Genomic DNA, 26,373 nt, shown 5'->3' on the forward strand with positions numbered 1-26,373 from the left:
GTGGTAGTGGCGTTTCAGAAGTTTGTTAAGGTGGTAGTGGCTTTCAAAAGTCTGTTTAAGGTGGTAGTGGCTTTCAGAAGTCTATTTAAGGTGGTAGTGGCGTTTCAGAAGTCTGTTTAAGGTGGTAGTGGCGTTTCAGAAGTCTGTTTAAGGTGGTAGTGGCGTTTAAAAAGTTTGTTAAGGTGGTAGTGGTGTTTCAGAAGTCTGTTTAAGGTGGTAGTGGCGTTTAAAAAGTTTGTTAAGGTGGTAGTGGTGTTTCAGAAGTCTGTTTAAGGTTGTAGTGGCGTTTCAGAAGTCTATTTAAGGTGGTAGTGGCGTTTCAGAAGTCTATTTAAGGTGGTAGTGGTGTTTCAGAAGTCTATTTAAGGTGGTAGTGGCGTTTCAGAAGTAAGGTGGTAGTGGTGTTTCAGAAGTCTGTTTAAGGTGGTAGTGGTGTTTCAGAAGTTTGTTAAGGTGGTAGTGGCTTTCAAAAGTCTGTTTAAGGTGGTAGTGGCTTTCAGAAGTCTATTTAAGGTGGTAGTGGTGTTTCAGGAGTCTGTTTAAGGTGGTAGTGGCGTTTCAGAAGTCTGTTTAAGGTGGTAGTGGCGTTTCAGAAGTTTGTTAAGGTGGTAGTGGCGTTTCAGAAGTTTGTTAAGGTGGTAGTGGCTTTCAAAAGTCTGTTTAAGGTGGTAGTGGCCTTTCAGAAGTCTGTTTAAGGTGGTAGTGGTGTTTCAGAAGTCTGTTTAAGGTGGTAGTGGCGTTTCAGAAGTCTGTTTAAGGTGGTAGTGGTGTTTCAGAAGTCTGTTTAAGATTGTAGTGGCTTTCAGACGTCTGTTTAAGGTGGTAGTGGCGTTTCAGAAGTTTGTTAAGGTGGTAGTGGCTTTCAGAAGTCTGTTTAAGATTCTAGTGGCGTTTCAAAAGTCTGTTTAAGGTGGTAGGAGAGAGAGAGAGAGAGAGTGTCACTCAAACAGACCCCTCCCGAGTAGCGCTTCACTACGGAGTGTCACTCAAACAGACCCCTCCCTAGTAGCGCTTCACTACGGAGTGTCACTCAAACAGATCCCTCCCCAGTAGCGCTTCACTACGGAGTGTCACTCAAATAGACCCCTCCCCAGTAGCGCTTCACTACGGAGTGTCACTCAAACAGATCCCTCCCCAGTAGCGCTTCACTATTGTCACTCCAGTCACACTCGCAGCTGTGTTTAAGGTGATAGTGGCATGTCAGAAGTCTATTTAAGGTGGTAGTGGCGTTTCAGAAGTCTGTTTAAGGTTGTAGTGGCATGTCAGAAGTCTATTTAAGGTGGTAGTGGCGTTTCAGAAGTCTATTTAAGGTGGTAGTGGTGTTTCAGAAGTAAGGTGGTAGTGGTGTTTCAGAAGTCTGTTTAAGGTGGTAGTGGCCTTTCAGAAGTTTGTTTAAGGTGGTAGTGGTGTTTCAGAAGTCTATTTAAGGTGGTAGTGGCGTTTCAGAAGTAAGGTGGTAGTGGTGTTTCAGAAGTCTGTTTAAGGTGGTAGTGGTGTTTCAGAAGTTTGTTAAGGTGGTAGTGGCTTTCAAAAGTCTGTTTAAGGTGGTAGTGGCTTTCAGAAGTCTATTTAAGGTGGTAGTGGTGTTTCAGGAGTCTGTTTAAGGTGGTAGTGGCGTTTCAGAAGTCTGTTTAAGGTGGTAGTGGCGTTTCAGAAGTTTGTTAAGGTGGTAGTGGCGTTTCAGAAGTTTGTTAAGGTGGTAGTGGCTTTCAAAAGTCTGTTTAAGGTGGTAGTGGCCTTTCAGAAGTCTGTTTAAGGTGGTAGTGGTGTTTCAGAAGTCTGTTTAAGGTGGTAGTGGCGTTTCAGAAGTCTGTTTAAGGTGGTAGTGGTGTTTCAGAAGTCTGTTTAAGATTGTAGTGGCTTTCAGACGTCTGTTTAAGGTGGTAGTGGCGTTTCAGAAGTTTGTTAAGGTGGTAGTGGCTTTCAGAAGTCTGTTTAAGATTCTAGTGGCGTTTCAAAAGTCTGTTTAAGGTGGTAGGAGAGAGAGAGAGAGAGAGTGTCACTCAAACAGACCCCTCCCGAGTAGCGCTTCACTACGGAGTGTCACTCAAACAGACCCCTCCCTAGTAGCGCTTCACTACGGAGTGTCACTCAAACAGATCCCTCCCCAGTAGCGCTTCACTACGGAGTGTCACTCAAATAGACCCCTCCCCAGTAGCGCTTCACTACGGAGTGTCACTCAAACAGATCCCTCCCCAGTAGCGCTTCACTATTGTCACTCCAGTCACACTCGCAGCTGTGTTTAAGGTGATAGTGGCATGTCAGAAGTCTATTTAAGGTGGTAGTGGCGTTTCAGAAGTCTGTTTAAGGTTGTAGTGGCATGTCAGAAGTCTATTTAAGGTGGTAGTGGCGTTTCAGAAGTCTATTTAAGGTGGTAGTGGTGTTTCAGAAGTAAGGTGGTAGTGGCGTTTCAGAAGTCTATTTAAGGTGGTAGTGGCGTTTCAGAAGTCTGTTTAAGGTGGTAGTGGCCTTTCAGAAGTTTGTTTAAGGTGGTAGTGGCTTTCAGAAGTCTATTTAAGGTGGCAGTGGTGTTTCAGAAGTCTGTTTAAGATTGTAGTGGCTTTCAGACGTCTGTTTAAGGTGGTAGTGGCGTTTCAGAAGTTTGTTAAGGTGGTAGTGGCTTCCAGAAGTCTGTTTAAGATTCTAGTGGCGTTTCAAAAGTCTGTTTAAGGTGGTAGGAGAGAGAGAGAGAGAGAGAGAGAGAGAGTGTCACTCAAACAGACCCCTCCCTAGTAGCGCTTCACTACGGAGTGTCACTCAAACAGACCCCTCCCTAGTAGCGCTTCACTACGGAGTGTCACTCAAATAGACCCCTCCCCAGTAGCGCTTCACTACGGAGTGTCACTCAAACAGATCCCTCCCCAGTAGCGCTTCACTATTGTCACTCCAGTCACACTCGCAGCTGTGTTTAAGGTGATAGTGGCATGTCAAAAGTCTATTTAAGGTGGTAGTGGCGTTTCAGAAGTCTATTTAAGGTGGTAGTGGTGTTTCAGAAGTCTATTTAAGGTGGTAGTGGCGTTTCAGAAGTAAGGTGGTAGTGGTGTTTCAGAAGTCTGTTTAAGGTGGTAGTGGCCTTTCAGAAGTTTGTTTAAGGTGGTAGTGGCCTTTCAGAAGTCTGTTTAAGGTTGTAGTGGCTTTCAGAAGTCTGTTTAAGGTGGTAGTGGCTTTCAGAAGTCTGTTTAAGGTGGTAGTGGCTTTCAGGAGTCTGTTTAAGGTGGTAGTGGCGTTTCAGAAGTCTGTTTAAGGTTGTAGTGGCGTTTCAGAAGTCTGTTTAAGGTGGTAGTGGCTTTCAAAAGTCTGTTTAAGGTGGTAGTGGCTTTCAGAAGTCTATTTAAGGTGGTAGTGGTGTTTCAGAAGTCTGTTTAAGGTGGTAGTGGCCTTTCAGAAGTCTGTTTAAGGTGGTAGTGGCTTTCAGAAGTCTATTTAAGGTGGTAGTGGCGTTTCAGAAGTCTGTTTAAGGTGGTAGTGGTGTTTCAGAAGTCTGTTTAAGGTGGTAGTGGCCTTTCAGAAGTCTGTTTAAGGTTGTAGTGGCTTTCAGAAGTCTATTTAAGGTGGTAGTGGTGTTTCAGGAGTCTGTTTAAGGTGGTAGTGGCGTTTCAGAAGTATGTTTAAGGTGGTAGTGGCGTTTCAGAAGTTTGTTAAGGTGGTAGTGGCATTTCAGAAGTCTGTTTAAGGTTGTAGTGGCTTTCAGAAGTCTGTTTAAGGTGGTAGTGGCCTTTCAGAAGTCTATTTAAGGTGGTAGTGGTGTTTCAGGAGTCTGTTTAAGGTGGTAGTGGCGTTTCAGAAGTCTGTTTAAGGTGGTAGTGGCGTTTCAGAAGTTTGTTATGGTGGTAGTGGCATTTCAGAAGTTTGTTAAGGTGGTAGTGGCTTTCAAAAGTCTGTTTAATGTGGTAGTGGCCTTTCAGAAGTCTGTTTAAGGTTGTAGTGGCTTTCAGAAGTCTGTTTAAGGTTGTAGTGGCTTTCAGAAGTCTGTTTAAGGTTGTAGTGGCTTTCAGAAGTCTATTTAAGGTGGTAGTTGCGTTTCAGAAGTCTGTTTAAGGTGGTAGTGGCCTTTCAGAAGTCTGTTTAAGGTTGTAGTGGCTTTCAGAAGTCTATTTAAGGTGGAGGGGTGGAGTGGATAGTGAGAGGGGTGGAGGGGATAGAGAGAGGGGTGGAGGGGATAGAGAGAAGGGCGGAGTGCATAGAGAGAGGGGTGGAGTGGATAGAGAGAGGGGTGGAGGGGATAGAGAGAGGGGCAGAGTTGATAGAGAGAGGTGTGGAGGGGATAGAGAGAGGGGTGGAGTGGATAGAGAGAGTGGTGGAGGGGATAGAGAGAGGGTGGAGGGGATAGGGAGAGGGGTGGAGTGGATAGAGAGAGGGGTGGAGGGGATAGAGAGAGGGGTGGAGGGGATAGAGAGAAGGGCGGAGTGCATAGAGAGAGGGGTGGAGTGGATAGAGAGAGGGGTGGAGGGGATAGAGAGAGGGGCAGAGTTGATAGAGAGAGGTGTGGAGGGGATAGAGAGAGGGGTGGAGTGGATAGAGAGAGTGGTGGAGGGGATAGAGAGAGGGGTGGAGTGGATAGGGAGAGGGGTGGAGTGGATAGAGAGAGGGGCAGAGTGGATAGAGAGAGGGTGGAGGGGATGGGGAGAGGGGCAGAGTGGATAGGGAGAGGGGCAGAGTGGATAGGGAGAGGGGCAGAGTGGATAGGGAGAGGGGCAGAGTGGATAGGGAGAGGGGCAGAGTGGATAGGGAGAGGGGCAGAGTAGATAGGGAGAGGGGCAGAGTGGATAGGGAGAGGGGCAGAGTGGGTGGAATGAGATGGAGCCAGAGCCAGGAACAGAGAGAGAGTCAGAGTTCACACTGAAAGCCTTCCTTGTGGAGACCTCCCTCCCCTGTGTGTGAGTGGGGCAGAGTGAAGCATTAGTGTTGGCTCGGATGAGAGGAGATGAAAGAGCGTCCAGTTTGTGAGATCTCCTCCTCCTCCTCCTCCTCCTCCTCCTGCCTTTCATCCTGTCTTCCGGTCTGCTGCCTGCCCTCGCGCAGAGAGGAGGGGAGGAGGGAGAGGGGAGGAGGGAGAGGAGAGGGGGAGAGGAAGCAAGGAGATCAGAAGAGAGGAGGCAAGAAGGAGAGGAGAGGAGGGGAGGGGAGGGGTGAGGAGAGCAGAGCAGAGCAGAGCAGAGGAGGCAAGACGGAGAGGAGAGGAGATGAGAGGAGAGAAGAGAAGAGGAGGCAAGAAGGAGATCAGAGGAAGGAGAGGAGGCAAGAAGGAGATCAGAGGAGAGAAGAGGAGGCAAGAAGGAGAGGAGAGGAGAGGATACTGGATAGGATAGGATAGGAGAGGAGAGGGGGCAAGAAGGACATCAGAGGAGAGGAGAGGCCGAGGCATTACCATGCAGGAGAGCAGACACTGGGTTTAACAGGACCACGTTTATGTGTCACATATACACATAATATAAACAGATGCACACACACGCGTCTGTCCACACACACACACACACACACACACACACACACACACACACACGCGCGCGCGCGCACGCGCACACACGCACACACACATAGGAGCTGCATTAGGGCAGGATTCATAAGGGCAGTGACAGCCAAAGAGGAGGCTGGTTAATGGGCCACTTTGTTGAATCCTCAGATGTTGCTGAAGCCGCTTCCTGCATGAGAAGATGCAGATTTAAAAAGGAAACAATCCGTCTCCTCAGGGACACTTTTCCCTCTAATGTTTATCTAACTTGTTTAACTCAGGAAAGTCTGTGTCATCATCAAGTTACAAAAAAACAAAAAAACATGATTTTGTTTCATGACGAATGACAAATTAAAGAAAAAACCCTGAATAAATGACTCGCTCATTCGGTAACTCAGCATTTTGGCTTTTTTTGTTGTTGCTGCGACCAGCATCTCTATAAGTCACTCTGTTGGTCAGTTGGTCAGTCGGTCCACAAAATTCCCCACCTTCTAGTGGCCACAGTTTTTACCCTAGGAGGTTTGCATGGAGGTCAAGTGTGTGTGTGTGTGTGTGTGTGTGTGTGTGTGTGTGTGTGTGTGTGTGTGTGTGTGTGTGTGTGTGTGTGTGTGTGTGTGTGTGTGTGTGTGTGTGTGTGTGTGTGTGTGTGTGTGTGTGTGTGTGTTCATGCCGGCTAAAAGGGGACGTGGCAAATGGGGGAGTGGCAACTTCCAAATGGATTCACACAGACTTGCACAAGATTTTGTGTAAAGGTTGATTTTTTTTAACCACTTTTTCTCCTCCTATTTTTCTGTATTTTTCTCCCATCCCAATTTAGTCGTTATGCCAATTCCCCCCTCCCCTTCCTAGTCGTTGCGCACATGTGCCCCCCACCGGTCGGTCTAGGGAGCCCTGAATTCTATCAGATGCTTCCTCAGATACATAGGAGACAGCCGGCAGCCTCTTTTCACCTGGCAGCGAGGACTCTCACTGGTGAAGTGTAGCACGTGGGAGGATCTACCTTACCCAGTTCCTTCCCTCGCTGTGCAAGCGCCCTGACCGACCTGTAGGAGTCGCTGTTTACAACGACCAGAATACTACCCACTGGCTTCCCACCCGCAGACACTGCCAATTGTGTCTGTATGACGACCGACCAAGCTGGAGGCACCGCTGACAGCTGGATTCGATACCAGTGTCTCTGCGGTGGTAGACAGACGCTTAGTCCGCTGCGCTACCCGGCCGCCTAAAGGTTGATTTTGTGTAAACTGATTAACTGTTCATGCCAACTGGCAAAAAGGGGGCGTGGCAGTGGGAGTGGCCTAGAAGAAAAAGGTGCATCACTTCTAAACGGATTCAGTAACATGACAAACTCAGTTGAAAGCTTAATCATGGGCCAAGGACGGACACACACACACACACACACTCACACACACACACACACACACACACACACACACAGACACACACACACATAGCCACGCCCCCTTGCGTGTGAGTGTGTGTGTGTGTGTGTATGAATGCATGCATGCAAGCATAGATGTTGCAGTTATTGCAACTTCACGCTTTTTCCCCTTTGATTTGTCTGTAGTATCTGTATTTTTATTTTAAAGCTGCAATAACTATTTTTTGAACACTAGAGAGCAGCAAGGGGCAAGTAAACCCCCTTGAACGGCCCTTCTAAGGTTTCTCTCCTCCACATTGCCTGTGGTGCATTTTTTCCTATTGCTAGGTTTTAGTGAGTTTTTCCTTACCTTCGCGTGGGGTCTGGGAGTGTTGCATTTATTTTTATTTATTTAAAAATGTTTGGACTTTATGGTGTTTTTGTTTTGTTCTTGATTTATTGTGATGTTTCTTCTTGACTTGTTTAAAGAAGACGTGTCCGGCCCATGTGGACATTAACGTGTGTTGTCGGGCCTTACAAATAAATTTGATTTGATTTGATTTGATTAAACAAAACTCCTTTCCAAAACGAAGGCCTCATCACGTACAAACATAAAACTGCCTTAAGAAACCCGGCCAGAACTCCGACCACGATACTCGATAAGTCATCTAATAGCTGTGCATCCACTACACTACTGGCAAGTATTTCATACAACTTAATGTCCAAATAAAAATCCTAACTATCCCTTTAAGAGTAAGTACCAAGGGATACACAGGGATACACAGACATAGACAGATGCAAACAAGAGCACATTTGCACACACATACACACCCCCACACACAATCAGTACAGAAATACGCTATTAGATGGCACACAGGCGCACGCATGCACGCACACACACACCTCTCCCCCCCTCACCCCCCCCCCCCTCTCCCCCCTCTCTCTCTCACCTCCACTGGCCTGTGGAATAGCCTGGTGAGAGTGAGAGCAGAGCTCTGCAGCCAAGATGAGCTTATTACAGTGCAGCTGGAGCCGTAATGGTCTTTATTTATGACGGGTCTGGTGCATTATGAGCCATCTACCCACCAAAGCTTAGCGTATCTGGCGCCCGAGCTAATGACACATGGACAACAGCCACAAAACTGTCACAGGCAATTATACCTAGATATGTGAGGATAGAGGATAATGCAACACCTTAAAGGAATAGTTCAGATTTTTGGATATTACGTGGTGAAATGATGAAATACTTAGCTAGTAGTGTTGTTGATGCAATGCCATTAGCACCGAGTGCTGTGGTCAGTGTTCTGGCTTGCATGCAGTTACTATGTCATGCTGGGGCTTGATCCAACATGAATCAAGCATAGGAAGGTTTTCTGCTGTGGATAGTTACAACTTTTGCCTGCATGTTATAGTGTGGATTAACACTTGTATGTCTCGTGATCCCGTTTGCTCCTACTAATAGCAAGTATTTCATACAAAGAAAATCTGAACTATCCCTTTAATATAACATTCAAGTATGGTTTATGATGTGTTTTTCTCAAGGCAAATGCTGTAGCTGATGGTGTGTAGCTTGTTGATTTTATGATTTTATTGTGTTATTGTTGTATCGTTTTGTTACTGTGTCCTTTGCTTTTAAATACTTTTAAGTACTCTTATCTAGTTTAATTTTTATTGTTGCCTATGTTTATCTTTTCTTCCCTTTTTAGCACACTTGTTCTTTTATCTATTTTTAGTGCTGCTTATAGTTTTTTTGTATGCTGCCTCTGTACAGCACTTTGTGCCCCTGTAGCTGTTAAAGCACTTTATAAATAAAGTTGGATTGGATTGGATTGGATGGTGGGTAGGCCTGTTTTCTGTTCACAAACCACCCACACACACACCTTCACACTATATCCCCACCACTTGCCAAAAAGCTGCAATAATTATTTTATGACCACTAGAGGACAGCAATGAGCAATTTGTAAACACGATTTCCTCCCAAAAGGAAAGCCTTGAGTGGTCATTGTAAATAAATACATCATGTAGAAACAAACGCTGTCAAAGTTAACGTGTTATTAACGCGTTAACGCACAATTGTTTTAACGCCACTATTTATTAAATACATTTTCTTTTTTACTAGACTTCACTCAATGTATTATTGATACTCTCATTGATACTATGTTTGTTTTGAAAACAGAAAGAGAATTATCCGTCGAATGCATTGGAGTCAATGAGAAAATGTTTTTCTCAGCTCTTATTTTTGTCTCACTTTTTACCAAAAGCGCTCCTAATCACTAATGTCTGAATGGATTTTTATGAAATTTGGACATGTACTAGACAAGACTGGCTATGGACCCAGGGTGTTTTTTCAGCCATACCAATTTTCTGGGAAATACTACTTCTGGACTACTAACTACTACAGAAAAACACGAGTAACAAGTTTTTCTACAACTCAAGTTCAGACCTATGTTACTCTATTTCATTAGCACTAAAAGTTAATCCTTTTTATTGTATCAGAAACCTCAGAATGTCATCTTTCAAAAGAGACCAGGCTCATGCATGTGCTATAAGTATAAAGTATAGTATTTTGGTTTGCAAAAAAAGTATGCAGTCCTCAAGTTTTGAGGGCGCCAGTTAAGAGGTTAAAGGACATTGCAAAACGTGTCGGGGGCACAAAAGCTAAAAGCAGATTTTCCCAATTCAGTGCAAACTCTGGGAACCTGAAGCGTTCAGCAGAGCGAGTGTGATAAGGTCCAGAGCTCCAGTCCAGCAGTGAAGTGATGTAGGGTGGAACGTCATCAATAATGGCTTTGTACAGAAACAGATGACAGTGCAGGTCACGTCTCGCTGCCAGAGAGCTCCACCCAACCTTATCATATAGGATACAATGATGGGTACCATAACTGTCACCAGTGATACATCTGAGGGCAGAATGATATACAAAGTCCAGAAGCTTCAGAGTGGAAGCAGCAGCATATCTATAAAAACACATATCCATAATCCAAAACAGAAAAACAACTTAGATATATAATTATTATTATTCCAGCTTTGATAGATAATTTAAAATAATTAACTAATAACTGCTAGATGTGTGTTTGGTTGATTTATCTTGCTTGGTCACATGATCAGTCACTCAGCGAGATGAGACAAATAAACTGCTCCTTATGTTTTCAATTCCTATTTTGTCCAGGAGCCATATTATGTGTCATGCAGCAAGAGGAGGAATAAGTGAGAACCCAACCACACAACCCCCCGAAAGAAACACTCACATGTCTGCTCAGGAAGTGATCCACCTCCTCCTGGACCTTGCGTTGACAGTCAGGGTATAGGGCCAGCAGGTAGCCGACCATAGCCAGCGTGTTGCTGCTGGTCTCGTAGCCCGCCAGCAGGAAGATGAAGGCCTGGCCCACGATCTCATCCTCCGTCATCATCCTCTTCTGGGGACGTCTGGCGGAGGACGGCTCCCCGGGGTGGGGGCTGCTCTCTGGTTCTGAGCCTGAATGGTGTGTGTGTTGTTGTTGTTGTTGTTGTTGTTGTTGTTGTTGTTGTTGTTGTTGTTGTTGTGTGTGAGCCAGCTCGTCGGCCTGGTTGACTACATCAAAGTGCTCCAGGGACACACACTCCTTGCTGCTCCGCACGTCCAGCATCAGCTGGAGGAAGTCCCGCCTCCTCTACGCAGCAGACAAATGAAATAAAACATTATCATTTTATAGTGTATGATGTTAGAATAGGTACTCGGCCTTGATGATATGATATGATATGATATGATATTTTCATTTATAATGTGCCCCCCAGCCAATTTTCACATCGGACCGGGGCGCAGCCCGGGAAAAGAAATAAATACAAATAAGTAGACAGGACAATGGAGACAGGGAACCAGGCAGACAGAGAGACAGAGAACATAAGAACACCTCAGACACACAACACAACAGCAAAGTAACTCAATGATCCTCCAGAGAGCGAAAAGGTAGGTTTTAAGCAAGGCCTTGAAGGTGTTGGCAGACTTAATGTTAAAAAGGGAGCTTATTCCACAGTGTCGGGCCCTGTCCGATACCATCCCTACGTAACCATAGCAAATTTGGTTTGTCCACGGTGTAAGAGAACACACCCCACACGCACGCACGCACGCACGCACGCACGCACGCACGCACGCACGCACGCACGCACGCACGCACGCACGCACGCACGCACGCACGCACGCACGCACGCACGCACGCACGCACGCACGCACGCACGCACGCACGCACACACACACACACACACACACACACACACACACACACACACACACACACACACACACACACACACACACACACACACACACACACACACACACACACACACACACACACACACACACACACACACACACACACACACACACACACACACACACACACACACACACACACACACACACACACACACACACACACACACACACACACACACAAATGCATAAGGTAGAGCCTTATATGTACAGTATGTAACACTATGGAATTTAGTTTGACAGTCAGTTACTGAAAGTAAATGAGTTTGAATATGGCCACCAGTGATGTCATCAGGGACAATGAATCATTGTGTTGTGTTAATTACAGCACCATGAAAGTATGTAGATGAAAAAAATAGCAATACCTTATCTTATAGGGACTGTTATCTTAACATTTCATTGAGCTGTAATTAACACAACACAAGGATTCAATGTCCCTGATGACATCACTGGTGGCCATAGTCAAACTCATTTACTTTCAATAACTGTCAAACTAAATGAATGTGTGCAAAACTGTTTCGAATTTTTAGATGTGTGTGGGATTATGTGCAAAATAAAAGCAGTATTGTTTTTCGGTGAAGTGTCCCTTTAACATTTTTTTTTTATTTTTTTTTTTAAAGATTCATTTTTTGGCGTTTGTATCGCTTTATTGCTACTGGGCAGTCCAGTAGAGAGAGACAGAGGAGGAATGGGAGACAGAGTGGGGGGAAGACATTCGGCAAATAACGACGGGTTCGGGAGTCGAACCCGGGTCGGCCGTGTCGCGGCTGAGCGCGCTATGTGGTTCGCCACTGGGGCGCCCCTCCTTTAACATCTTTTCTTTTTTTTTTTACTTTATTTTTTAGCGTTTATCGCTTTTCTGGTCAAGCATGACCGACAGAAACAGGTTGAAATGGGATGTAGAGCAGGGGAAGACATTCTGAGAAATGACGGCGGGTCCGGGAATCGAACTCGTGTCCCCCAGATCCGTGACGAGCACGGTTTTCCCCGACGCAGAAATAGCGCCGAGATATGCAGTGAGCTACGGGAGCTCCCCCTTTAACATCTTTCTATGTGACAGTGTATTGCTGTATTTCACTCTGACACTGTCTGATATTGTGTGAACTCACTCATAAGCATGCGGTATCAATCGACTCCATGCAGCGGCACATTGCTAGTGGGTGAACACGGTGAGTGTTGCGTTAGGAGCTGCAGTGGAGGCTCAGCGGTACCTGGTCTGGAGGCATCTCGTCTCTCTGCTTGATGATCTTCTGAATGCAGTTGACGAAGAATTGGTTCATTTCATCTCGTCTCTTGTTGGGGATGAAACGCGCCAGTGGAGCCATGATGAACGGAAAGGCGACTAAAGACAAGAGTCGAGAGCACAGAGCAGATTTCCCTTCAATAGTTCGACAATGTTACCGTTTCCTTACTGTACTGCTGTCACAAACACTACATAATAATAATAATTAATTGCATTTATATAGCGCTTTTCTAGACACTCAAATCGCTTTACAATGTAGGGTGGAAATTGCCTCCTTCACCACCACTGGTAGCACCCAACCTTGGGCTACGCAGGCTCAATGGCTGCCATACACTGGCACCCGGCACACATCACACTACACAATGGCTGAACAGCTCAGGAGACAGGGATTGATATCAGCCAATTAAGGGGAAGGGATGATTAGGTGGCCTTGATGTCAGAGACCTGATTGGGAATTTGGCCAGGAACGTCGGTGAACCCCCTACTCTTTACGATAGGCGTCCTGGGTTCTTTAACGACCGAATTCAGTCAGGACCTCGGTTTAGTGTCTCATCCGAAGGACGGCACTCGCAGCTGTACGGTGTCCCTATCACTGTAACAGGGGCATTGTTACAGACAAGTCCAGAGGACAGAGTGCCCCCTACTGGACAACAACAACACCACTTTCCGACAGCAGCCTTGACCGGGGCTCGAACCGGTGATCTTCCGATCGTGAATCCGGAGCTCTACTCATGTAGCCCCGCTGCCAGGCATGCTACCACTGGACTGTATAGTAGATTCAGTGCACATTGCAATGAAGCAATCCATATCGGTGTCAATAAAACACAATAGACCTTTTCAGAAGTACTCTATTCTATGTTGCTATTCTGTTGCCAGGGGGACATCTTTGGCCCCTGTTTATTTCCTGTCAGCAACCAAGGAAACTATAAAAGAAGGAAGGGTCATCGGGTCACTGTGTAGCACGTGAACACACATTGAATTGAGTTGAACGGGATCACCCATCTCCTCGTAACACCTGGTTTATAAACAGGTTTATTACCTTGGATGTCAGAATCATCTGCAATTTGTTGCATTGTTAACTAGCTAATGTTTGATATATTGGTTGATGTATATTTCCTCAGATATTTAGAATTTGAATACAGGCTTCAATAGAACTGGCACCAAAGTCTGGCTCCAAGCAGAGCATAGAACTCTGGTGTTCTGACGTCATGACCCTTCCTTATTTTATAGTGTCCTTGACAGCAACTGTATTAATAAACATTGCAACAGGAAATATTTAGAATGTGTATGTTGTCAAGTTAGAAAAGGGCTATAGCATGACTTTGAGTATGTTAGTGATTTTATACAATAATATTTAACATAATCCTTTCAAACACGAGGTTAAACAAAGACCAAAGCGTTGGTCCTCCACCACCAACATTAACGACTAGTTCCCCTGTTGCTCTTCCAATCACAAGGCATGTTTGAAATTAAATGTTGTATAATTCATATTTTACAAGGACATGAATTATTTCAATTTGGAATTCCTTTTTTAATTTGTAGTCCAATGAAAAGTGTCTCAGTGATTCTGTGCTCTGGAGCACCGCACTAACTCTGCCAGGGTCAAGGGTCACTTGGTGCCCCCCCCCCACCAAGAACAGAGCACTTACAATAAAAGCATCCACCAAATCCGATACCATATGTTATGTTCTGGGACTTCTATGTCAGACTAGGATAATTACACTCCGTATGATCTATATTCTATACCGTACCTACCTCATCTATTTATGGATATTATATCTATCAAGACATTTGTCCAAACTAGAGCCGCCGGCGAATTCTTGGCTGGCTAAAAGTCTGAGCATTTAGTTGACTAAATGATTACGGTATGATTTAATTTACAACTCTGTAAACTGGTGTTTCCCACAGAGCGACTAGGAGGGGGCAGCCCTAGTCCAAACTGTATGTCTTCATGAATAAACAGTGAGTGGAGAGCGACTAGGAGGGGACAGCCCTAGTCCAAACTGTATGTCTTCATGAATAAACAGTGAGTGGAGAGCGACTAGGAGGGGACAGCCCTAGTCCAAACTGTATGTCTTCATGAATAAACAGTGAGTGGAGAGCGACTAGGAGGGGACAGCCCTAGTCCAAACTGTATGTCTTCATGAATAAACAGTGAGTGGAGAGCGACTAGGAGGGGACAGCCCTAGTCCAAACTGTATGTCTTCATGAATAAACAGTGAGTGGAGAGCGACTAGGAGGGGACAGCCCTAGTCCAAACTGTATGTCTTCATGAATAAACAGAGAGTGGAGAGCGACTAGGAGGGGACAGCCCTAGTCCAAACAGTATGTCTTCATGAATAAACAGAGAGTGGAGAGAGTCACACAACATACTGAATATGATGATGATGGGCCTGAAGAAGGTGAAAGAGAAGAACTTCTGGGCGTGGTGGACGAACGGGTCGTCCGGGTCGTTCTGAGAGTCCAGCTGGGTCCCAAACGCCACGCTGGCGATCACATCCATGGTGAAACAACCAAAACACCTGTAGAACACACACACACACACACACACACACACACACACACACACACACACACACACACACACACACACACACACACACACACACACACACACACACACACACACACACACACACACACACACACACACACACATACACACACACACACACAGTTAAAATAGGTACTAGTCCCATCCTGTAACAAAGCAGAACCTGGACCTCAAGTTAAGAAACACTGGGTAGTGGCGCGGCTGGGTAGCGCAGTGGACTAAGCACTCGCCTACCACCGCAGAGACTCTAGGATCGAATCCAGCTGTCAGCGGTACCTCCGGCTTGGTCAGTCGTCCCTACTAACACAATTGGCAGTGTTAGCGGGTTGGAAGCCGGTGGGGTATGTGTCCTGGTTGTTGTAAACTGCGACTCCTACTGGTCGGTCAGGGCACCTGTTCAGCAGGGAGGGGATCTGGGGGAAATAGCGTGAACCTCTGCACGGCACGCATTACGCTCCCCCAGTGAAACTCCTCGCTGTCAGGTGAAAAGAAGCGGCTGGCGACTCCACATGTATCGGAGGAGGCATGTGGTAGTTCTACACCTTCCCCAGGCCGACAATGGGGCAATGTGTGCAACGACCAGGAAGGGAATTGGCATAACAACTAAATTGGGATGGGTGAAAAATACAGAAAGCCCAAATTTTTTTTTGAGAAACACTGGGTAGTGAAGAGTAATGCTTAACACAATTGTTTTATAGTATAAAAAAAACACTATTTTTAATTCGATGCTGCTTAATAACAAGGAATTCATTACACAACTCAAAGAAGCTCTTATAGTATTCCTACGGGAGAATGCAATCTCGGTGCAAGACCCCAGAATAATATGGATGTCGGTAAAGGGAATGATCAAGGATTTCACTGATAGCTTTTCCTCCAAAATGCGCAAGAATCAATGCACAAAACTGTCTGAACTGGAAACACTTTACTCAACGTTATTTAATTCTTTAAAATACAACAACTCAACTAGACTAGAAAATCAAGTTAACATACTAAAAATAGAGATCAATGCCATATACAGACAACAATCGGAAATACAAATACGCAGCACAAGACAACAGCAGTACTCCCAAGGTTCTAAACCTAGTCACCTATTAGCCATGGGATTAAGAATTAATGCAAAATTTGCAGATATAACTACCATTAGAGCACAACAAGTACTTGAAACAGACCCCAAAATAATAAACGATACATTCAAAGAATTCTACTCCGACTTATATAAATCAGAAACGACCTTCGATCAAAACAAAATGGACACATATCTTAATCAAATTATTCTCCCTAAACTTTCAGAGGATGACGCTAAACAGTTAGGAACACCGATCACACTAGAGCAGGGGTCAGGAACCTTTTTGACTGGGAGAGCCATAAAAGCCAAATATTTCTAAATATATTTCATTGAGAGCCATATGGTATTTTTAACGTATAATAAATTAAATATGTCTTACTTTTAATGCGACTTCTGGTGCTGCATGGTTTTGCTGATGGCCTTGTAATCTGGTTCATACGTGGTGAGGTTGAGCTTCATGCAGGCGTTGAGGCTTCCATCAGTTAAACGTGAGCGTAGGTTGGTCTTAATGTTCCTCATATGCGAGAATGACTGCCCACATGCATATGTAGAGCCAAACATGGTCAATACGGCGATACTCACGCTGCATTGTGTGGTATGTCACAGGAAGCTCGTTCCAAGTTTTAAGAATCAGCTGGTCTTCAGGTTGAAGATCTTTTATTTCTGTCCACTTGTGTTCCCTCGCCAGCTCTGCTCGCTATATCTTCAGCTACAGATACTATTAGCTGTATCTTCAAAACTAATTTCTGTTTACTTTAAAATGACACAGTATTTTTAAGAAATGTCACAAGTATTAAAAAAAAAAAAAAAAAAATGTTTACTCAAAAATTTCTGGGAGCCATATGCTGTCACCAGAAGAGCCATAGGTTCCCGACCCCTGCACTAGAGGAACTCAAGAAGGCCATATCCGAAATGCAAAGTGGTAAGGCTCCTGGAAGAGACGGTATCCCACCAGAAATGTACCTTTCTTGTTGGGACATAATTGGACCCTTATTACTAAATATGATCTTATACTCAGTCAAGGAGGGGAACTTCCATAAAAACGACAATATTGCACTCATATCAGTCCTTCTCAAAAAAGACAAAGACCCCACTGAGTGCGGTAGTTACAGACCCTTAAGCCTCCTCGGAACCGATATCAAACTGTACTCTAAGGTATTAGCCATCAGATTACAAAAGCATATGACGTCTTTAGTTCATCCGGACCAAACTGGCTTCATAAGAGGTCGCCTGATCACTGATAACATAAGACGAATACTGCACGTACTAGATGCAGACAAGGACGACACCATACCTAAGGCGATGCTGTCCCTGGATGCTATGAAAGCCTTTGACAGGCTGGAATGGTCGTATCTATGGGCAGTATTAGAAAGGATGGGGTTAGGAAAAGGATTCATTGATATGATTAAAGTATTATACAAAGACCCATCGGCCATGATTACAACAGGTACAATCATCTCCAAAATCTTTCCGGTATCACGCTCAGCCAGACAGGGTTGCCCTCTTAGTCCCGGACTATTCGATCTATCATTAGAGCCTTTAGCACAATATATAAGACAATCCCAATCCATAGAACCAATCGTAATCAAGGGCACACAACATAAAATTAGTTTATATGCGGACGACGTAATATTGTTCATGCAAAGCCCCAACACCACATTGCCTCATCTACTCAAGTTGATTGAGAACTTTGGTGATTTATCGGGATTTAAGATAAATTGGCCGAAGTCGGCTTTCCTTCCACTTAACACCTCTGCAAAAAAAGATATAACCCTCCCAGGTGAGATACCTATGGTAAAACATTTTAGATGCTTGGGAGTGGAAATATTCCCCACCATAAGACAAACGGTGAAGCACAATTACACAAAAATACAAAACAAAATCAAAGACGACCTTGACAGGTGGGCAAAACTTAAAAACTCAGTACAGGCAAGGATATCAATAGTTAAGATGGATGTACTACCTAGAATCAACTTCTTCAGTTCAATGCTACCGTTACCCCCTCCAGAGGGTTACTGGAAAAGATTACACTCCTCCACATACAAATTTATTTGGAATAACAAACCACCACGTATAAAAAGATCCACCGCACAGAGAAATAAAGCAGACGGTGGCATGGCATTTCCAGATTTTTTCCACTATTTTAAGGCGTACACATTAAGACCATTGACAACATGGTTTGATCCCCAAGCATTAGTATCCTGGAGAAAATTGGAAGAAAACATAGTAGCCCCACATAGACTGAAGGACATAGCATACACTAAACTACCAATCAAGCACTGTGAGCGGAAATTTGGCCCCATAATTACCCATGCGATCCGGATATGGCGTGAAACACAAAAAAAATATCCTAACCCACAAAAATGGCACAATCACACTCCCTTATTCAATAACAATGCACTCTTAATTGAAAAACGTCCTATAAGATTCCCTATATGGGAAGAGCAAGGCATACACTCATTAGGGGATGTTTTTAACAACCAGGGTTTTTGTAGTTATGGAGAAATATGCACAAAATTTTATCTCACCAAGTCCACATGGCTTTTTTACATACAGTTACGGCTATGTTTGAAGTCTCACGGTGTTCCATTAGACATACCAATTGAACACCACAGATACCACAAATTCTTCTATGAAAGAGAGACATCGAGAGGTTTTGTTTCAGGTTTTTATCATCAATTACTAACGTCCTCATATGAAACCCTCCAACTAGACTCTGTCTGGAGGAGGGATATACCAGACCTGGAAAGTGACTTTGATTGGCAAGGAGCATGGGCAAATGTCCGACTTACATCAAGGAACCCGGACCATCAACAAATCAATCTTAACTATATTCACAGGACATACTTGACTCCTATAAGACTTAACAGAATGGGTCTTAAACAAGACTCCAAATGCTCCCAATGTACAAATGGAGACGAAGGGACATTTATGCACATGTATTGGGACTGCCCACCAGTTAAGGCATTCTGGAAAGATGTGACCCAACAATTATCAAAACTTGTATCTTGGAATATACCAGTACACCCCTCTGTATTACTATTGAATGATGTTTTTGAGTTTGCAGTAAATCCACAGCTAAAGAGATTGGTTTTATCGGGTATCACAGTAGCTAAAAAGCTGATCGCATCACGCTGGTTTCAACCGAAAAAAATTTGCCGGAAAGTTTGGTTTCTTACATATCTCGATGTGATTTATCAAGAAATATCTACAGCAAGAATTCTGGGTCTCAATGAATCCAAAATGTCAATGTGGTTAGAAGTGGTGGAGAGAATAAAAGCTAGCTTATAATGGTAGTGTCTGGTTAGGAGCGAGGGATAATGGAGGTACTATCCAAAGAGGGGTCCGGGAGGGGGGGGGTTCGAGCTGGAGCATATGTGTGTAGGGTTTTAGATAACAGGTATTAGGGGTATATCCTGTATAAGACATTGGTATAATTGGTAACTTCGTTGGATATACACTGTATACGGTAAAGTATTATTATATATATTTTTTGCTTTCTGTTTCTGTGCTTGCATGGCATTTTAGCCATCTTAATTGTTAGTTTCATTATGTATTGTGTGTTGAGTACTGACTTTTAATCATTTTGTTTTGCAATAATAAAAAAAAAAAAAAAAACTATTTGGTAGATTTTCAGAAGGTACTGTTCAACTGCGGCCACTCTGTGCCACAACCTGCTGGGGACACTGTCCTTCCACCTGTGAGCAGTACAGAAAACACTGTCCTTCCTGTGAGCAGTACAGAAAACACTGTCCTTCCTGTGAGCAGTACAGAAAACATTTTCCTTCACCTGTGAGCAGTACAGAAAACACTGTCCTTCCTGTGAGCAGTACAGAAAACACTGTCCAGAAAACACTGTCCTTCCTGTGAGCAGTACAGAAAACACTCTCCTTCCTGTGAGCAGTACAGAAAACACTTTCCTTCCTGTGAGCAGTACAGAAAACACTCTCCTTCCTGTGAGCAGTACAGAAAACACTTTCCTTCCTGTGAGCAGTACAGAAAACACTTTCCTTCCTGTGAGCAGTACAGAAAACACTTTCCTTCCTGTGAGCAGTACAGAAAACACTGTCCTTCCTGTGAGCAGTACAGAAAACACTGTCCTTCCTGTGAGCAGTACAGAAAACACTTTCCTTCCACCTGTGAGCAGCACAGAAAACACTTTGCTTCACCTGTGAGCAGCACAGAAAACACTTTGCTTCACCTGTGAGCAGCACAGAAAACACTTTACTTCCTGTGAGCAGTACAGAAAACACTTTCCTTCCTGTGAGCAGTACAGAAAACACTTTCCTTCCTGTGAACAGTACAGAAAACAATGTCCTTCCTGTGAGCAGTACAGAAAACACTGTCCTTCCTGTGAGCAGTACAGAAAACACTGTCCTTCCTGTGAGCAGCACAGAAAACACTGTCCTTCCTGTGAGCAGTACAGAAAACACTGTCCTTCCTGTGAGCAGTACAGAAAACACGTTCCTTCCTGTGAGCAGCACAGAAAACACTTTCCTTCACCTGTGAGCAGTACAGAAAACACTGTCCTTCCACTATGCTATGTGACTAACGTCTGAGGAAGAACAAACAGTCACATTAGCTATGTGACTAACGTCTGAGGAAGAACAAACAGTCACATTAGCTATGTGACTAACGTCTGAGGAAGAACAAACAGTCACATTAGCTATGTGACTAACGTCTGAGGAAGAACAAACAGTCACATTAGGTATGTGACTAACGTCTGAGGAAGAACAAACAGTCACATTAGCTATGTGACTAACGTCTGATGGAGAACAAACAGTCACATTAGGTATGTGACTAACGTCTGAGGAAGAACAAACAGTCACATTAGCTATGTGACTAACATCTGAGGAAGAACAAACAGTCACATTAGCTATGTGACTAACGTCTGAGGAAGAACAAACAGTCACATTAGCTATGTGACTAACGTCTGAGGAAGAACAAACAGGCAAACTGACGCGCAACTCTGTAGTGAAAATAAGAGTCTGAAGTCTCATCCAGTGAAATACAGAGAACAAGAACAGAATAAATGCTCAGGCTAATACAGAGAACAAGAACAGAATAAATGCTCAGGCTCAAGTTTACGCCCCTGTTCTGCCTTACGTCCTCCTGAGGAGTTTTAATTGCAAGGAGTTTTACATATTACCCATACACAAAATAACAGGTAATATGTTATACATATTACCCATAGGTAAATTATAATACAATGCAGAATAATAACATATATTTATAATTACCAAAGACAACAACTTGGTTAATATTACCCGGATAACCACTGGGTGCATATTACCAGGGTTACATGTTGAACATCTACCAGTAAATGTATGATCAATGATATCATATGATCATATATATATATATATATATATATATATATATATATATAAAAAGAGAATTGGAGAATGAATTGTAATTGGAATGTGTGTTTACAGGAGTGTGTGTGTGTGTGAGAGAGAGCACATGAGTGTGTGTGTGTGTGTGTGTGTATATGTGTATGCAGTGCCGTCTGGGAGAAATGTGAGGCCCTGTGCAAGATTTAAACGCGAGGCCCCCCCTAAAGGTAAAAAAATAAAAATTATATAAATGTTTAATTTTTATTATTCTTTTTTTGCATACAGTCAACGTATTCTTAAATAATAGCACTGCCCGAGGCTGGGCATACAGTCAACATATTCTTAAATACTAGCGCTGACCGAGGCTTAGTGGCAAAGCACCTGTACAGTCGTACACCTGGCAGTAACAGGGAAAATGCATAAAACACCCCTGGAACCTGATAAACAAGCTTAAAGGAAAACGCCAACATTTTGGGAAATTAGCTTATTTGCCATCTTCCCTGGAGATAGACAAGAAGATACATACCCTTTTCTTCTCTGTGCATGCATTAGGCTTAGGGAACAGCCGCTCCGTTAGCGTAGCTTAGCTTCATCACTGGAAGTGGGTCAGACCTTTACCCTGACGTTCCCTACAGTCCCCTACAGTCACGAAATACACTCCAAATACAACTCCAAAATGTTCCTGTAAACATGTTGTGACCTGTGTATTTACCACGTGGAGAAATTAAAAAGAATTGAATTAGACAATTACGTTTTCTAAGCAAATATACTCAGAACTATTTTTTGTCGAACCACTCCTCTCAGGGCGCAGTCAGTGATTTCACGCAACACAGTGATACTTTCTTTTTTTTTTTTTTTTTTTTTTGGTCTTTTTCCCCCTCCATTTTCCTCCGATTTTCTCCCATCCCAATGTTAGTCGTATGCCAATTCCCAGTCCCTTCCTGGTCGCTGTGCTTTACCCCCCACAGTCAGATCATTTGGGAGAGTGGAGGCTACCACATGCTTCCTCCGACACACGTCCAGCCAATCACCGCTTCTTTTCACCTGGCAGCGCGGATTCTCATTGAGAGGGCGTAGCGTGTGGGAGGACCACACTATCCCCCTCACGTCCCACGTGACGCCAGTTTGTTTACATTCTCATTTCATTCAAAGGATCCGAACCGATTGAAGTTTATGGATACCATGACTTAAAATCCTCTTACCTTGATGATTAAAAGCCTCCCCAATTTAGAAAACAGTATTCCCATGGCTGGTGTTGATATGCTGCTAGCTAACGATAACCAACAACCGGACACTCAAGCAAATAACGAGGATACATTTTGACTTCCGGTCGGGGGGTTCCAAAATAAAAGAGCGACGTCTATAGCACCGGAAATACGTTTATTTTGTACATTATCTAACGTTAACACGAACCTAAACTAACGTTACAACTAACCTAAAGTTAGTTTAGGTTCGTGTTAACGTTAGATAATGTACAAAATAAACGTATTTGCGGTGCTATAGACGTCGCTCTTTTATTTTGGAACCCCCCGACCGGAAGTTACCCTCGTTATTTGCTTGTATGTGTATGTGTATGTGTATGTGTATACGTATGTGTATGTGTATGTGTATGTGTGTGCGTGTGCGTGTGTGTGTGTATGTGTGTGTGTGTGTGTAGTGAGTTACCTGTGGATGTCAAAAGCCTCTCCCGACTCTGCATACATATTCAGGTTGTTGAGAAGGGAGTCTGTGGCTGTGTTGATCAAGGAACCATCTGCATAATAGAGAGAGAGAGAGAGAGAGAGAGAGAGAGAGAGAGAGAGAGAGAGAGAGAGAGAGAGAGAGAGAGAGAGAGAGATGAGAAATAGAGAGAATCAGAGAGTGTGAATGAGAGACATTGAGCAAGAGCAAGAGAAAGAGATAGAGAGAATCAGTGAGAGAGAGAACGGGAGAAGGAAAGAGAGAGTCAGGGGGAGAGTGAATGAGAGAGAGAGAAAGAGAGAGAGAGAGAGAGAGAGAGAGAGAGAGAGAGAGAGAGAGAGAGAGAGAGAGAGAGAGAGAGAGAGAGAGAGAGAGAGAAGAGAGAGAGAGAGAGAGAGAGAGCTGAGAGAGAGAGAGAGAGAGAGAGAGAGAGAGAGAGAGAGAGAGAGCGAGAGAGAGAGAGAGAGAGAGAGAGAGAGAGAGAGAGAGAACTATATCATTTGTTTCCAGGAAATGGACTTGGTCCTCTGAATGGCTTTCCTTTGAATTAATTTCAAAAGAGGAAACCGTCGTGAGCAATGAATGAGAGCAATGCTGTGAAACATGGGGCCAGGCCTGGTGTGAGGCTGACCCATATCACACAAGACCACATGGAGACTTTGAAATTATTCCACTGATATTTAAATGCATTCCTTTCCATCTTCATCCTTTCCGTGACCAGAAAACAGTGTTGCAAGTGCAATGAAAGGTGAATGTGAAGTGATAGGCCTACATTTACCATAGAGGCCTTGAAAGGAGAATTGTTACCAATGGTTACATTTTACCTGAGTGCTCAGACTATTCCATAAAACACATAAGGCCCGCTACGACTCGTTAATAAGACCCGCTACGACTCGTTAATAAGGCCTGCTATGACTCGTTAATAAGGCCCGCTATGACTCGTTAATAAGACCTGCTACGACTCGTTAATAAAACGTGGCAATACGATTCAAATCACTGCATGTGCTGCTGATATAGTCCCCAGTCGGAGACAAGTGTCTCAATGCGCATAGCAACTGTTGTGTCTTCCGCCATAGCAACTGGTGGAGACATGGGTATTCCAAACATTCCGTGACATGTCTCAGTCCACTGTTTGCAGAAAAAGTCAGCAGGTTTCCTCCTTAGTTGGCCTACTGTGCTATTCTAAGCTGTCAGAAACCTGTCAAAATGAACAATCTGCCTTGGAGAATTACAGCAAGAAATGAAAATAACATGGCGCTCGAGTGACAGCCAGTATTCGTATTATAAGTTCCTCAACAGCAATTTTGAAATATATTTTATAATTGACTTTATTCAGGTATTGTTACATTACATCAAGCACTGCTTTCTCTGTTCCTGGTCTGCTGCGTGTGTCTCCTTCAGCGCGGTGTCTGAGGCCATGCCTGAGGATAGCAATATGTAGGCAATCGGAGGCCTAGTCCATGCGTATCTCTGAAACCCGGGGGTTGGATTGGACTGGCGGATCGGCATGTCAATCATTATTGTTGTCACTTATTTTTTTTATCCACTTTTTCTCCTTATTTTCATAGAAGCCTTGCATCACGTGTCCCCTCTCCGGTACACGAGGAGGCAGCCTGTCACATCTTTTCACCTGCCAGCGCGGACTCTCAGTGGCGAGGTGTAACGTGTGGGAGGCTCACACTACCCCCGCCATTTCCTGTCTCTGCTGTGCAGGCGTCCCCCAACCGACCTTTAGGAGTCGCGGTCCACAACGTCCAGATTACCACCCATCGACTTCCACCCGCTGACTCTGCCAATTGAGCCAGTATGACGGCCGGCCCAAGCCGCAGGCAATGCTGACACCGGGATTCTGTTTGACTTTCGAGCGCAATCTCCGCTGCGCCACCCAGCCGCCGCTATTGTTGTCATTCTCAAGTCAAGTCAATTTTATTTACAGCACTTTAATTAAGCCTACAGAACCCAAAAAGGAATAAAACAAACAGACGAACAAGGCTTAACAATAGATAGATAAGATAGATACAGTAGATAGATATAGATCCACCTCCTCAGCAACATGAGTGAAGAGAACGACACACACACACACCACAACACACAACACACACACACACACCTCCCCCGCACCATAACAAAGCAGTCCCTGGACCTCAGGTTGAGAAACAGTGGGTGGTAAGAGTAAGCACCCTGTAAGGCTAAAGCAGCCAAATCAATTAAAACACCATTAAAGTCAGCGCCATTACTGAGGCCATTACCAGGGAGAACAGAGGCATGATGATGACGGAGCAAACAAGATCTAATTTATTTATTTATTCATTAGCGAGGAAGAACCCTCATGCAGGCCTGGTGATGCAGGGTACCAGAGAGGAAGAACCCTCATGCAGGCCTGGTGGTGCAGGGTACCAGAGAGGGAGAACCCTCATGCAGCCTGGTGACTGCAGGGTACCAGAGAGGAAGAACCCTCATGCAGCCTGGTGACTGCAGGGTACCAGAGAGGAAGAACCCTCATGCAGCCTGGTGACTGCAGGGTACCAGAGAGGAAGAACCCTCATGCAGCCTGGTGACTGCAGGGTACCAGAGAGGAAGAACCCTCATGCAGGCCTGGTGACTGCAGGGTACCAGAGAGGAAGAACCCTCATGCAGGCCTGGTGACTGCAGGGTACCAGAGAGGAAGAACCCTCATGCAGGCCTGGTGACTGCAGGGTACCAGAGAGGAAGAACCCTCATGCAGCCTGGTGGTGCAGGGTACCAGAGAGGGAGAACCCTCATGCAGCCTGGTGACTGCAGGGTACCAGAGAGGAAGAACCCTCATGCAGGCCTGGTGACTGCAGGGTACCAGAGAGGAAGAACCCTCATGCAGCCTGGTGACCCAGTTTGAAAAAGGGGAATGGGGAAAAGTAAAAATTAAAAAAAAAAAAAACTACAAATTTGAAAGTTACCTTATTTTTCATTTAATTGAATTGTAATTTAATAATTGTTCCTCTTATAGTGATCAGTAATGTAATCTATTGGCGTTTTCTATACCAACACAGTATTAAAAAAGAAAAAAAAGAAAAAGAATTGATTATGTTTTTGGTAGATTTTTATTTGTTTGTACTACCGGGCAGTCCAGTAGAGAGAGAGAGAGAGAGAGAGAGAGAGAGAGAGGGAGAGAGAGAGGAGGAACGGGAGACAGAGCGGGGGGGGGGGGGGGGGGGACATTCGGCAGGGGACGCCGGGTCCGGGAATCGAACCCGGGTCGGCCGCTTCGCGACGCAGCGCGTTACATGGTTCGCCACTTGGGCGCCCCCCAACACAGTATTTTAACCAGATTATTTCTAGTTACTGTTGGATTAAAATGACTTTGTCTCCCATGTCTATTGGATTCCAAGCTAACCAGATAATGTACTCCAATTAGACTTGATTCTAAATTGACTGCAATCTCAATGTATTGTAG

General features: G+C 44.4%; 1 protein-coding gene across 1 annotated transcript in view; it reads right to left on the reverse strand.

Moving 5' to 3' along the window:
• Positions 1-26,373, reverse strand: part of tbxas1 (thromboxane A synthase 1 (platelet)) — a gene marked incomplete at its 3' end in the record, with an annotated part of 260,971 nt that overhangs the window by 78,011 nt on the left and 156,587 nt on the right. Inside the window, 5 exon segments of the mRNA XM_084335155.1 lie at positions 10,061-10,462; positions 12,276-12,406; positions 14,681-14,829; positions 22,929-23,007; positions 23,010-23,016. Coding sequence (XP_084191281.1) covers positions 10,061-10,462; positions 12,276-12,406; positions 14,681-14,829; positions 22,929-23,007; positions 23,010-23,016 — 768 coding nt within the window.

The sequence above is a fragment of the Notolepis coatsorum genome (genome assembly GCF_963971535.1).
Source record: "Notolepis coatsorum genome assembly, chromosome: 18".
Classification (NCBI taxonomy): domain Eukaryota; kingdom Metazoa; phylum Chordata; class Actinopteri; order Aulopiformes; family Paralepididae; genus Notolepis; species Notolepis coatsorum.